Source organism: Anthonomus grandis, chromosome 2 (genome assembly GCF_022605725.1).
Source record: "Anthonomus grandis grandis chromosome 2, icAntGran1.3, whole genome shotgun sequence".
NCBI classification, from domain to species: Eukaryota; Metazoa; Arthropoda; class Insecta; order Coleoptera; family Curculionidae; genus Anthonomus; species Anthonomus grandis.
In genome coordinates this window covers 32,330,218-32,344,533 of record NC_065547.1, presented here as the reverse complement: position 1 = coordinate 32,344,533, position 14,316 = coordinate 32,330,218, and the positions used below count along the sequence as shown (strand labels likewise).

At 33.0% G+C, this 14,316-nt stretch overlaps 1 protein-coding gene across 1 annotated transcript in view; it reads right to left on the bottom strand.

Annotated features, from left to right (window-relative positions):
• LOC126750692 (uncharacterized) overlaps positions 1 to 6,346 on the bottom strand; it is a 41,219-nt gene extending 34,873 nt beyond the window's left edge. Inside the window, exons 1-2 of the mRNA XM_050460388.1 lie at positions 6,186 to 6,346; positions 5,998 to 6,130 (exon numbers count right to left, since the gene is read on the bottom strand). Coding sequence (XP_050316345.1) covers positions 5,998 to 6,130; positions 6,186 to 6,249 — 197 coding nt within the window. The 5' untranslated portion in view covers positions 6,250 to 6,346. The remainder of the gene's footprint in view (positions 1 to 5,997; positions 6,131 to 6,185) is intronic.
• Between the last annotated feature and the right edge of the window lie 7,970 nt (positions 6,347 to 14,316).

Sequence of the window (14,316 nt, the reverse complement as noted above, 5' to 3'; positions counted from 1 at the left end):
TTTTAATTTTTTCTGAGCTTAAACAGGAATGCAGCAAGAGGTAGGCATTATTCTAAATAAAATTAAGATTGTAAAATGTAAGTTAAAAATAAAATTGTTAATTTACCCACCTAATTTAAATACCGAATTTTTATTCTTTTTAAAACTCAAAGCGAGTATCAAAATAGTTTGGTAGTTTAAAATTTTAAATGCGTAATCTTACTATAAACTACAATAATAACTGCAGTAAAATATTATTTCGAATCAACGCAAAATATGTGCCCCAGCGCGGAATTTTTGCCATCGCGATGCGGTCGTCGCCTCGCATGATTTCGGCTTCTGTTGTGAGGTATCGATGGAAGCGGGGATAAGTGTCCAGGCTAGAACTATCGATCGGCTACGTCCCTTGCCCTTAAATATAATATCCACTTTCGCTTTTTTAAGTATACGTGAGAAATAACCGATACCAATACACTCGTTTATTAGTTTGACTAACGGAACCATAAATTCTCCTGAAAGGGTTCGTACTATGCGAGTATTAACATCAAAGCAGGGTAAAGAAAGAAAGAAAATGTGCTATATTACGTAAGAATAATCTTGTGTACAAGCATCCTACAAGCTAAAAAAACAAAACAAAAATACAATTTCAAAAATTGACAAAACAATGAACAAATTTAAACACAAGAAGACAAAACTTTTTGAACATACTTGAATTAAAGATAACTAAATAAAACAATCAATTACTAAATAAAGGTAAACTTGTTGACAAAACTAGAGAAGAAAAAAGCAAAAAAAACTTTCCAACATGTCCAAGGTTAAAACCTATCATTAAAAAAGTCATCCAGGTTATAATATGCCTTAGCCAATAAAAGCGACTTTAATTCTCTTTTAAATTTCTTAATATCCGATATATGTCTAACACATAGAGGAACATGATTGTAAATTTTTTTACTTATGTAAATTAATGAGTCTTTGGTAAGGGAAGACGTAGGAATAAGTAGGGGAACATCATTTACACGACAAGTCAAATGGCCAGTGTCAGAGGGTAGTTTGGGAATTTTGTGAATAAGAGCAGCTGTTTCTAAGATAAAGAGTGAAAAAAGAGTTAGGATTTTTTCAGAAATGAAGAGGGGTTTGCAAGAATCTCTTAACTTAGCAGAACACAGGTATCTAACTACTTTTTTTTGAATAACAAAAACAATGTTAAATAGCTCCTTATTGGTTAAACCCCAAAAAGGCAAACCATACCGAATATGAGATTCAACAAGTGAAAAGTACACTGAACGTGCAACCACCCCTCCCAGCTCTTGTTTTGCCATGCTTACTGCAAAACATCCAGAAGATAATTTCCCAGCTAAATGTAAAATATGATCTTCAAACCGAAGGCGACCATCAATGGTAATTCCTAGGAACTTGCAGCACTCTTTATTCTGCAAGATGGAATTTTCTTCAAACGTCAGACCCTGAACATCGCACTTAAACCCCATAATAGACGTCTTACTTACATTAAACACGAGCCTGTTGGAAGCATACCACCCTGATAAAATCTGAAGGTCTTCAAGGATACAAGTCTTAATATAATCAGAATTTTTATGGCTCCATAGTATGGTGGTATCATCAGCAAACTGAACCACCTTGCCCTGCAGTTTCAATGGACTCAAGTCATCCACATACAGTAAAAATAACCTAACCCAACCCAACACTGAACCCTGGGGAACGCCGCATTTTAGGGATCTAGAAGCAGACAAACGCCCAGACACTGTAACCTTCTGAGTACGATTTGATAGATAGGACTCAAGCCATCGCAACGCTACGCCCCTAAAACCATATTTATCGAGCTTAGATAACAGTATTCCATGATCCACACAGTCAAATGCTTTGGATAGATCACAAAACACTGCCGCTGATGACTCTCCAGAATTCAAGGACACATAGACGCTCTCCAAAAAGCTAAAAACAGCATCATGAGTCCCTTTACCGGCTTGAAATCCAAACTGATTTGCAGACAAAATGCCATTATGATGTAAAAAGGACAAAATTCTGCTTTTTACAAGTTTTTCAACTATCTTAGAGGGTAGACAAAATAGAAATGGGACGGAAATTACAAGGCTGATCCAAATCTCCACCCTTATGAAGAGGGATAACCACTGCCTGTTTTAAACATGAAGGAAAAATGCCAATGCCAAAGAATTGTTTATGGCAGAAACTAAAGCATTTAAGGCTGAATCAGGCAAAAAGAGTAACAACCTTGAAGATATCCCATCAGCACCAGATGATTTATGGTTTTTTAGGCGTTTGATTTCATTTTTTACTTCGGTAAGATCGATAGGATGAAAGAAAAATGAATGCTCAACCGACACTTGTTGAAGATAGTGTAAGGGATCAATGTTACTACGAATGCCCTTGAACAAGATATTAGGTATATCACAATAATAGTCGTTTAAAATGTCAGGTCTTAACTCAGATACTTTTCTATGGCAATGTCTAAAATCATTAATAATCGACCAACACGCTCTTTGCCTATTTGATGACATATTTAAGCGATCCCTATAATAATTAGATTTTGCTGCTTTAATTGTCTTTCTGTACAGACTACGGTATTTCTGATGATATACAAGGATATTTTCATTTGTGGTATATTTGTACAATTTAGTCAAAAAAACGGAGGTTTTTAGGTGAAATTCTAAGGCCTCTTGACCCATGGTTTTCGTTTCTTAGTTTTAAGCCTCATTTTAGGAAAGCACTGATTGATCTTATCACACAGAACTTGAAAAAATAAAGTAAGTGGGTCAGAAGCCGTTTCAAGTGCATTCCAATTTACCGAAGCTGTAGCAGCAGAAAAAGCATTGAAATTTCTCCTGCTGAAAATTCTTCCCATATAATGAGATGAAGATGATACAGTATTATATGGCATTTTAGCAAGAATAGCTTCATGGTCGGAAATACCAGATGGGAGTACTGTGCATAAAATGTTATCAAAATTTGGACAGAAATAGTCAATTGTAGTTGCAGATGAAGAAGTTATTCGTGTGGGAGAAAGAACGTGCATTTTCAAGTCGTAAGAATTTCAAATACTTAAAAGAGAAGTACGTGGCAAGGTTTCATCAGTGTAGTTGATATTAAAGTCACCAGCCAATATAACCTTAGAGTGTAGGGACAACTGGGATAAAAGAGAATCAAGTTTGTCCAGAAACATAGCAATATCTCCTATAGATGGCCTATAAACACAAAGAATATATAAATTAAAACGCTTACAAAAAGAAAGAGAGAATTCAAAAACATTCTCTAACGGAAGATTATTATACTTATCAATATTACAAAAAATCGTTTCAATTGTTTGCCTAGCCAAGATCATGGTTCCTCCATGTATAGATTGTTGACGACAAAAATTTGATATAGGAACATAATCAGATATTAAAAAACATTCACTAGGCCTCAACCAGTGCTCAGTCAGAAGTACAATATCAGGAAAATTACATGTGTCCAGCAAAAGATGAAGCTCATCCATCTTATTTCTTAGGGATTGTATATTAAGAATAAAGATACTTAAGCTTTTCGAAGAGCTAATTTCAATCTTACTAGTAGAATATGAACATGAATGAAATTCAACCTTCGTGGACATGTCTATAAAAAAGAAGAATTCAATTCACGATCAGTAATCAGTTCAAACTCATTAATTTGATGATTCAAAGACAATTTATTCGATGAAATATTAATTTTAAAATATTTGAAAATATGTGCATGTAATAATGATGCCAAGTCTGAACCAAAGTTACTGGCGTGATTAGACTCTAAAATCCCATACAGATTAATATTATTTGCATGAAAAGTACGATAAAGGGTCTTATTACTATTATAGATAACATTATGGTTTAAATAAGTATAAGGGCTTGTCATCACTAAAGTGTTTGTATCAACATGATTTTGAATTAAATTTTTTTAATTTTTTTTTTCATCAGATGAAGAACAAATTCCATTTAATATTACTATTAAAAAATCTTCTTTCGTAAAGTCCTTAACTAAATTTGATGCTGTCCTAATCACTTCACTGCTTGAACTGCCCGGCTTCAGGAAACACTGGACCTTGTAGTAAGCTTCAAATTTTAAATGTAAATGTTTTAGGAACACTCTGCTACAATTTCCACCAACAAAGAGAAGCCGAGGTCGACTATTGTCAGGTGTATTTGGCCTAGTTGGTAGCTGTGTTGGAGAATTAATAACAACAGATTTAGATATCTGTAACTGTTTCTTCAAAGCACAAATGTCGGAATAACAGGTATCTTTTTCAACCTCCAACACCTTTACGGAGTCTATAATAAGTTATCTTATAACATCTTCTTATTTAAGTTAGTTAAGTCGTTTACGTCTTTTTGAAGCAAGTTTATTTCAGTCTTATAGGTTGAAGACTCATTTTCTAATGTTTTTATCGTTACTATTAAATTTTTATTTAGGATATTTAGCTCGCTAATTTGTGAATTGAACTTAAGACTTGCGATTTCACTCACTTTCAGTAATGCCAACAATTCACCTTCTTTAATTTTTTAGTTTTCCAATTCAACTTTAAGTTCTTCATTCCGTTTATGCAGATTTTTCAGGGATGAGGAAAACTTCTTTTCGGCCTCCGACACTTCATCTTCAAAAACCATGCTGTTTCTTCTCATTCTCTCTATATGTCTATCCTTCTCTTTCAATTCTGTCAACAAATCATAAATCTTTTGCTCATCAATTTTTCCTTCCTGATCTCTTTCATTAAAATCATCTTGACATCTTTGTGAGCATAAAATCCTGTAGCCTCCCAGTTTTATGGCATCAGAATTTCTTTCCAGGCAACTTGGGTGGAACATTGAAATACAAAAGATGCAGCAATAATTTAGAAAATCTCTCCTTTGACAACATTTGAAACTGCGGTTCATTTTAGATTATAAGGAAATATTATTAAATTGATATAAATATTAATGGTAAAAACAGGAACTGCAAGTAAACAGTAACTTGAACTTAAACCCAACGCAGAAAACAAACGTACAACAAAACACACAATTGCACGTCCTACGGTTAATGTTCAATTATTTCAAGTTAAGGTCAATGGTAGCCAGATAATTTTAAATTTAGTCAAAACAGGAACTGTTTATAAAACAAAAACATTTACTGATGCAGGAACTTAATTAGTTTTTTAGGAAACACTTGTACCGCGAAAATATAGCACGTTAATGTAAACACGCAACACTAGATCAAACCAATTTAAATTAAATCAAAACAAAACAAAACTGAGCACTGTTACGAGTATAGACGTCTACTCTGTACAACTGCTAAGCCGATACTGAATGTGGTATACTACTGTTTTTTAATCTTTTAATTTTAACATTAAAGGAAGTCGACCGAAATGAAAATAGAAGATTGTAAATAGAAACAGGCATTTAATTACGAAATTAAGTGGGTATGCGGCTAAGAATTTTATCTGCAATGGATGAAAAGAAGGAATTAGAAGATTCTGCATTTAATGTGATCTTACTATTACTTAAAACTTGTCTATTCCAGTTTTGTTTTACTATTTTCCACATTAAAACTTATTATATAACAGCATTGTATAGATCTATAAAAGAAAATAAACTCAAACTTAGTATCCTTCTCAATATAATTGGCAACATAGTTTATGTTTTATAGGCTCTTGAAAGTTGCATATTTTACTAATTTAAAAAAAATGCTGAAGGTGAGTAGAAAATTAGTAAATATGGTCTGTCAGTTTAAAAAGGATTTAATTTTTTATGTATAATTTCATTCAAAATACTAACTCGTGCTCTTAGAGGTTTAAAGTTCTTGGCCTTGTTTAAATTTTGGTGAAAGAGCCAGAAAAAGAGAGTTAAAAAATCTCTCAGGTCATCTGGCTATAATCAAACGTTTCATTAAGAAATTGTAAATAACTATGATATTTATAAAGAAACTGCATAAGGTGATTTTTAACTTCACGATATGATTTCCGATACTTTTGATTTCATTGTGGAGGCGCCTAAGGGTACTTACGTTAAGATGGCATTATTGTACTTTGTAAAGGAGGAATTTAGTGCCAAAGGATCCTCAAGGCTGGCCAATAACTCATTGATGGTTGTATTAACCAAGTCGTCAATTATTCCTTGGAGTTCAGCCTCTTGTGCATCTACAGTAATCAATTCTACATAAACTTTTTAAGAAAAAATATATTTTATACTTACGAGAAGGGGCTCCTAAGGCAAGGTTAGCACTTAAAAGGGTTAAAATTGTATGGAAGAGCAACATTTTGTATGAGGTATTATGAATTCTTTCGTTTTTTCGATACGTTTAATAAAAGGTTCTCAAGTGCTTTTTTTGATTAGATATGAAGCATTGTTGAATGTTTGTTATAATATTGATAGCTAAGATAATATGTAGATATTTTTTTTATTTTGAAAAGAAAATAATTTTTTGTAATAAAAAACTGATAACCACGTCAATGGGTATACTTTAAGATTTTACAAAAAATTAATATTTCCATTAGATTAGTTGGTAAAAAGTAACTAAAAAAGAATACCATATCAAACAGGTTATTTTAAATGAAAACTACGAATTTGGTTAGAAGTCTCGAAGGTATATTTAAATTCAGAATAGGTTGCACGTGTTTCTCTCTTGAAGATATTATCAGATCTGATTAACATAACTAAAAGTCATAACTCAAAAAATAGCAACTTTAAAACTGCACCTTACGGACAGATTATGTATAATTATTAATTAAATATAATATTATATATATTATTAGTATAATTATTAAAAAATAATTAGTAAATATAATTATTAGTTTAATATAAATTATTAATTTATATTTAATAGATTATTATACTCAGCAGTGCGTAATCTGTATGTACACGTTGTTCTTTTTTAAACAATTTTCAAAAACTGTTGTTCAGGTCTTGATGTTGTCGTTGGATGTTGCCTTGAGCGGCGAAATACGTATAACCTATTGCAGGCGATTGTTTAAGTCATTTTAAGACAAACATCTCAAATAAAATGTGATGTTTTTTTGTGGTCTAGGGATATAAAATTAGATGTGTATTTAATTTTTTCTTTAAAAAGCAAGATACACAAAAAAATTAAAAAGCAAAAAAACTATTTTTGATTAGTTCATCCAAAGGGAGTAAAAAATCCACAAAAGTCAGTGACGTGCATTTTTCTAGTCAATATTATGGGTTTAGATATCGCTCGGAACGCCATTGAACGTAAAAAAAATTAATTAGACTAGAACCTAATCAACACCTTACTACTATAAATTACAGAGATTATAACATAACTGGATAAAGGCTTAGAACATTGAATGCCTAGCCTAGCTGCAATCCATAGGCGAGGTTGTTTGAGTTCACCATCTCTCAGACAATGATGTCAAATCGATTTTCCAATTTTTCATTCAATATATAATTTTCTTAATCCACTACATATTTTTTTATGTTGTATTTTGTAACAGGTAAAAAGTGAACACTAAAAGTTTCGTTTATTTGTAAATTAAAAAAATATTTGGGTAATCAAATAATTTTTCAGAATAAAAAGAAAGATTCCTGACAATAAGATAATGAAAAAAAGCAACTTGGAAAACAATGAGAATACCTCTCTGTTTACAACATTGTTACTAACTATTGTTTACTCCTTATAATATTGTTCTATGGTTTACAATGTACGTATCCGATGTTGCCCCTTTGTGTTGTTTTTCTAGATATTTTTTCATATCTGTGAAGCTAGCGCGCGTAGGCCCGATCGATATCTAGCAACCAAAGATATAGAACGCAGCATATGTCGTTTGCAAGCGACCTTTTATAGTCCGCGGCCACTGTTATTTAATCGATATAATGGCTCCCAAAGGATTTGAATTAATCTTTTTTCTATAATAAAAATCTAAATGCATTTCAGATGGTTGCAAACCTCTACAAACAAAAGTTTTTTGGTAAACAATTATTAAATTGTTAGATGTTAAAAAATATACAGGGCTATGTAACTCCTCACGGCTATAAGGAGAAGTTTTATTATCCATATCCTTTGGCAGTTATAGCCGTTTATAAAATCTAACTCATTAATTTTTAATCAAAAAACTTTCGTTTGTAGTTTGCAACCATCTCAAATCCGTTTAGATATTTATTATATATTACAGAAAAAAGTTTAATTTAAATCCTTTGGAAGTTAACCTTTTAATTAATGCCCTTAGTTTGTCGCGGTTTATCCCCATTATTTATTAACCGATTTAGTTATTCATTGTTATTATCTAGACCAGTGTTACTCAAACTTTTTTCGTGACGGAACCCTTTTAAAAAACTAAATTTTTAACGGAACCCTAACCTTTAAACTAAAAGCAAAATCAGTTATATGTGAATTGTTTATTAATAATCATACAAAAAAAGATAGATACAGTAAGTAGTGAGTTAGTAACCAAATGAATGAATGATGAAAAAGTTCATTTAATGCGAGGCATGTAATTGTTTTTATTCCTCATCAACTGGGTAATGTCAGGCTTGATAGAAGAATGTTGAATTCTCATCTCTGGTGCGGCATCCAGTCTATTGCGGTATTTTGTTTTTGTAGCTGTATATGCTGAAAATCGCGTTTCACACAAATACGTTGTTGGGAACGGCAGAAGAACATTCAAAGCTTCTGTGGCAAGTTGTGGATATTCATCACGAACCCTGCACTAAAAATCATTTAGTGAAATTGTTTTTAACAATGATTCCATGCTTGTATCCGATGTCATTTCTAGAAATGATTCATAGATCTGATTTGACATATTTTCAGGCTTCTGCATTTTAGATGAAAAAGGGTTTTGAATCCATGAGTTTATTTTCAGTTTTGTATTCTGTTCTTCAGGAAAGTAAGATTCAAAAGTCCCTTGCAGATCATTGAGATATTGCACCAATTCAACAAGTATTTCATTTTGAAATATTTCTGTATCACTAAGACTATGGTGACTAAGGAACTCACTTAGCAATGAAAAGCTTTCTATTTCTCTCTTACCAAAACAAGTAATCCAAAAATCTAATTTTCTTTCAAAGGCACTTATTTTGTTGTTAACATTGAAAACTGTTATATGTTTTCCTTGTAGTAGCAAGTTTAATTCGTTAAGTTTTTCAAACATGTCTGCTAAAAATGCTAGTCTAAATAACCAGCTTTTATCGGACAAACGGTCTTTTAAATTAAAAGGAACATCTGTAAGAAAAGCTTCTAATTCTGTTCTTAGTTCAAAAAGCCTTGTCAAAGTTTTACCCCGAGACAACCATCTTACTTCAGTATGGAGCATAGTGTTGTATGATCGCTACTATGACAAAATTAATTATTTTTACTGACTCATCAAGAACCAATTTTAGATTTGGTGGCATTTTCTTAACCGCGAGTGATTGTCTATGCAGGATGCAGAGGCTGGAACTACAATTTGGCGCTTTTATTTTTATTCGTGATAATGCTCCTATACTGTTCTACCTTGCCTTGGCTCCATCGTTACATCATGTTAAAAATTTCTTCTCCGGTTGTGTTAGTAGGCAGCGATGAGCACATAAGCAAGTCTTCTTCGTGTGCGTGTTGGTATGGATATCGCACAATTACTAGCAAGATGGCCAGTCCACCAATATCAGTCGACTCATCCATTTTAAAGACGAATTTGTTATTTTGAAGCCGTGAAACCAGTTCTTGTTTTATGTTTGCTGCGATATCCCCAATTCGGCGCGTAACTGTATCGTTCGAAAGCGGCACTGTAGAAAGATGCTTCTCCTGCTTGGGCATACAGTGTTGCCGCACCGACTTTTTGAAATGCACTAACCAAAAGCAAGCGGCGTAGTCCTGCTCATTTGCCGCTTTTCCGACGTCTAATCCGCTCTCGTGATTGGTCACTTTTAGCATCTTAGAAAAGTACTTAAAAAAAAAACCTCACATCAGAATGAGTTGAAAATTGGTCAAAGTGTTTCTTATTCGATTCCGCTCAGATTCACTATTTTGTTTGGCGATCCTTTACAATTTACATTTTGTGATTTGCTATTATTGGCTTCCCTCGTCAGCTGTTCAGGCTGGCTTACATCTTGGTCGGGCGTTTTCACGTCGTTGCCAGTTTTACCGATGGTATTTTATTTACAGTTTATTAAATTTTAAGATAACCAGATCGAATATCACAAAACAAAATAGTGGATCTGTGCGGAATCGAATAAGAAACACTTTGACCAATTTTCAACTCATTCTGATGTGAGGTTTTTTTTTTAAGTACTTTTCTAAGATGCTAAAAGTGACCAATCACGAGAGCGGATTAGATGTCGGAAAAGCGGCAAATGAGCAGGACTACGACGCCTTAAATGTACTAGATTGTACTAAAATTTTTTTCGATAAGGTGAAATGTTATTCGTTTCTCGTAGAAAATCCCTTTTTTGCACTAATAGAATTAAACAGCTATGTTTTTAAAGTATTTTTATTTCTTTTCATTATAAAAAAAAACAAAAATAAAAATATAAACTTAAATCTCTAATTCCTCTATAATTATTTAATAATTGACAAAAACTAAATCTAGTATCTACTAAGGGCCAATTTTACAAGTTCGAGTAAACACCAAACTGAAGATTAGTTTGACATTACTGACGTATATCTAATTATATAAATGTCAACAACGTCAATCTAATTTTCAGTTTGGCGTTTACTGGAACTTGTAAAATTGGCCTTTACTAATTTATACTTAGAATAATATTATAATTAAGTAATTATAAATAGTCATATGTAGGTCATTTTTGTCATGTCTCTACAAATGGGAACGATTTCCTTTTATTTGCTTATTGCAAATTTTGCAATAAGGATAATTACTATTGGGACATTTTATACACCATTTAAATTCTGACTCCCAGCTAGAACAATATTTTTGCACATACCTAGGCTTCTTTCGGCGTTTTTCTGTGAATTATTCATTTGATGAAGAGTAATCATCACTTGATGTTTTGTTACCCTGGTCTTTCTTATCTGTCGAAGTTGATGGCTGATTCTGCTGATCATCGTCAGTAGATTTTTTTAAATATTAGATTCTAGAAAAAAAAACAGCTATATGATAATTTAAAAACACTAAGTATACTATATTTGCTATAAATGAAAAGACATTACAGAGTAGTGTAGTATGCTAAATAAATTTATTTTTATGATTATATATCAAAATATTTAAAAACGAGTACTTACTTATCCATGTTTCTCGTTGGCTAAAATATTCTTCTTGTTTTAAAACAAAAGTACACACGCACAACCAGCGGGATTAAGTGGCAACAATTGTCGAATATAACCCAGGCGAAAAATAAATAACAAAACCTAAATCGATAAAAAAGAAGAACGGGGAATCCCAGACATCAGCGAGTCCACGTTATTGGCGGAGTAGAGTTGAGGAACAACGCGCGATGCGCGGGAACAGCGTATAGCAGGCTGGAGATGGGCGACTGGACATCGACCGATGTCGCAATGTGTATGACCAAACTTTTGGTATGCCTTTCGCCATTGGTTCTATTTAAAATTAAAAAATGTACTGGAATTAGGTCTATATATGATAAAATGTGCTTTTGTACTTTGTTGTCGAAAATGTATTAGAAATAGTACAAATGTACTCAAACGGCAACCATGGGCAATGCGGCAACTAACCAAATACGATGCCTCCGTGGCCTTTACATTCACAGTCTGAGTCGCATACGTCATAGTTTTTTGGCTTCTTAATAATTGTTCTTTTTTACGTAGAAAAAATTCTTTACTTTTGTTTTTGAAGTCGGGATGTACAGTTTCTAAATGTCGGCGCTTCTTAGCAGGTACCATCGAACTATTAGGAGGGAGTTTGCTGCACAACATACAACGAGGTGAGCCGTTGGAATCAACAAATCCGAGATTAATGTATGATTCGTCATTAGATGTTTTACTACTTGAACTTGGAACCATAAAACTAGAAGTTGACGCCGTCATATCACCTTGATTTGAATTTGACGCTTCATCCAAGCGAACCAACACCTTTTTTTGCAACACCTTTAAGCCAGCGCTCCTTCTTCTTTAACACTAATTTGATTTTGTCAATTTTATGATAATAGTATCTCTTGACGCACAAAATACAAGATTTTACAACCACTACGAACAACAACAAGACAAGCGAACATAAAATACTGAGCGCGGTGTGAGTAAATTTTGTGGTACGTTGCTTAATTAATAAATTCTCCGCGCCAAACAATCCTCCTTTATATTATACCAGCAACCATCGAATCATCTCGAATTCCTCAGAAAATTCGGAGAGCCAGACGATTTTCTCTGAAGTACGCGTCGACGCACGAGCACGAGAAATAGCGCCACGAACCGAGGCGTAGCCGATCGATAGTTCTAGCCTGGACACTTATCCCCGCTTCCATCGATACCTCACAACAGAAGCCGAAATCATGCGAGGCGACGACCGCATCGCGATTGCAAAAATTCCGCGCTGGGCACATATTTTGCGTTGATTCGAAATAATATTTTACTGCAGTTATTATTGTAGTCTATAGTAAGATTACGCATTTAAAATTTTAAACTACCAAACTATTTTGATACTCGCTTTGAGTTTTAAAAAGAATAAAAATTCGGTATTTAAATTAGGTGGGTAAATTAACAATTTAATTTTTAACTTACATTTTACAATCTTAATTTTATTTAGAATAATGCCTACCTCTTGCTGCATTCCTGTTTAAGCTCAGAAAAAATTAAAATGGATTTTAAATTTTTTTTTTTTGTTTTTTTAAATTATTTTCGGAATCATTCAAATTTTCGATTTTTTAAATAAGCAACAAAAATTTGGCGTAGACTATCCATTTTCGTATTTTGAGGGTAGACGAATTTGAAACACCGTTTATGTATATTTTTCCAATAAAATAAATAATAAAAATATGTAAAACATTTATCATATACCTAAAAATATGTAATAATAAAAAAATATATTATCTTGTAAAATGTAAAATATTAGGTCCCGCAGTATCTCCACTTAGTCGTTCCACTGTACGGCGTGCGCCACCAAATCTCGGCTTCAATTTTGACGCCACGAAACCAGTGTCACGGCTAGAACTCTCGATCGGCTACGACCGAGGTCATTCGATTGCTTATAGTTCGGGGGCGAATGGTCGCGTACGAGTAACGCTGTAACCTTTCGATGTAATAGGTCGGGCATTTACTTAATAATACATACATATATTAAATGTTCGTATATGTACCAGTAACACCTATAAGTAGGCGTTTCGTTTTGGTTATTTATTTTTATCTTAGGTAACTTTATTCTTATAGGGTTCACTTTAATACATGCATTCATTTATTATGACTGCTGGCGGAGCCCTACCGGAGGTTTTGCGGAGCACCGGGGCTCCGCGGAGCACACTTTGAATAACTTTGATCTAGTCAAAAAATTATTAAAACACCTTTGGAATCCCGGGAGATAAGGGCATATTGATTAAATAATAATGGGCGCCGACTATAAATATGTTGCTGGCAACCGACACATGTCTCGTGCGATATGCGCTGGATCTCGACCAGACACCACTACCTTCATTTTTGCACACCTTAATTTTGCGGCATTTCGGGTTCGAATAAGCGATACATTTGATAGATTATGATAATATACTTAATTACACATTTTTATTAATATTTTGGTATTCAATACCACAGATTTAACTAGCTACGCTAGTTAAATCTGTGTCAATACTTAATAGATACTTTGCAAATATGCCGTCATTTACAATATTATAATAACCTAGGATGACACCATTGACACCTAACTCGCCTGTGAAAGGAACGATTTGAATTTACTTTTTTCCAATATATGTGACAGGCTTCTTTATCATTTTTCAGCAAAAAGGGAGTTTTTAGTCTTAATGTTAATTAAAGAAACGCACTGAAACCACTGAAAAGATCCTTTTAATACTAATACTGTACGAAAGGTGCACCAACCAAACGTAAATAACGAGCGCAGTTGCCGAATACCTTTATCGCAAGAATATTTCTGGGCAAAATCTACAGCGTTGCCGCTGTGTGTGTGGAAATTTGGTGATTTAAAGAATCCAAATTAAAAATATTAATTATTATTAGTGTTTAGTGTAAATATAGTACAAAATAGTTTTGATTATTAAACGAGTTTCACTATTTTTTTTGCTTTATAATAAAGAATGCAACTTAGTTTCTGCTAATTACAATAATTTATTATATCACTTTATTCTCTTCTGTTAAAATTGAGTAATCACTGGCAACCTGGAATTCGAAGCATGTTTATCAACAAAATATCCCCTCTACCCCTTGTGTAGCTTAAAAACAAAATTAAATTAATATAAATATACCACTATAAGGTTCCAA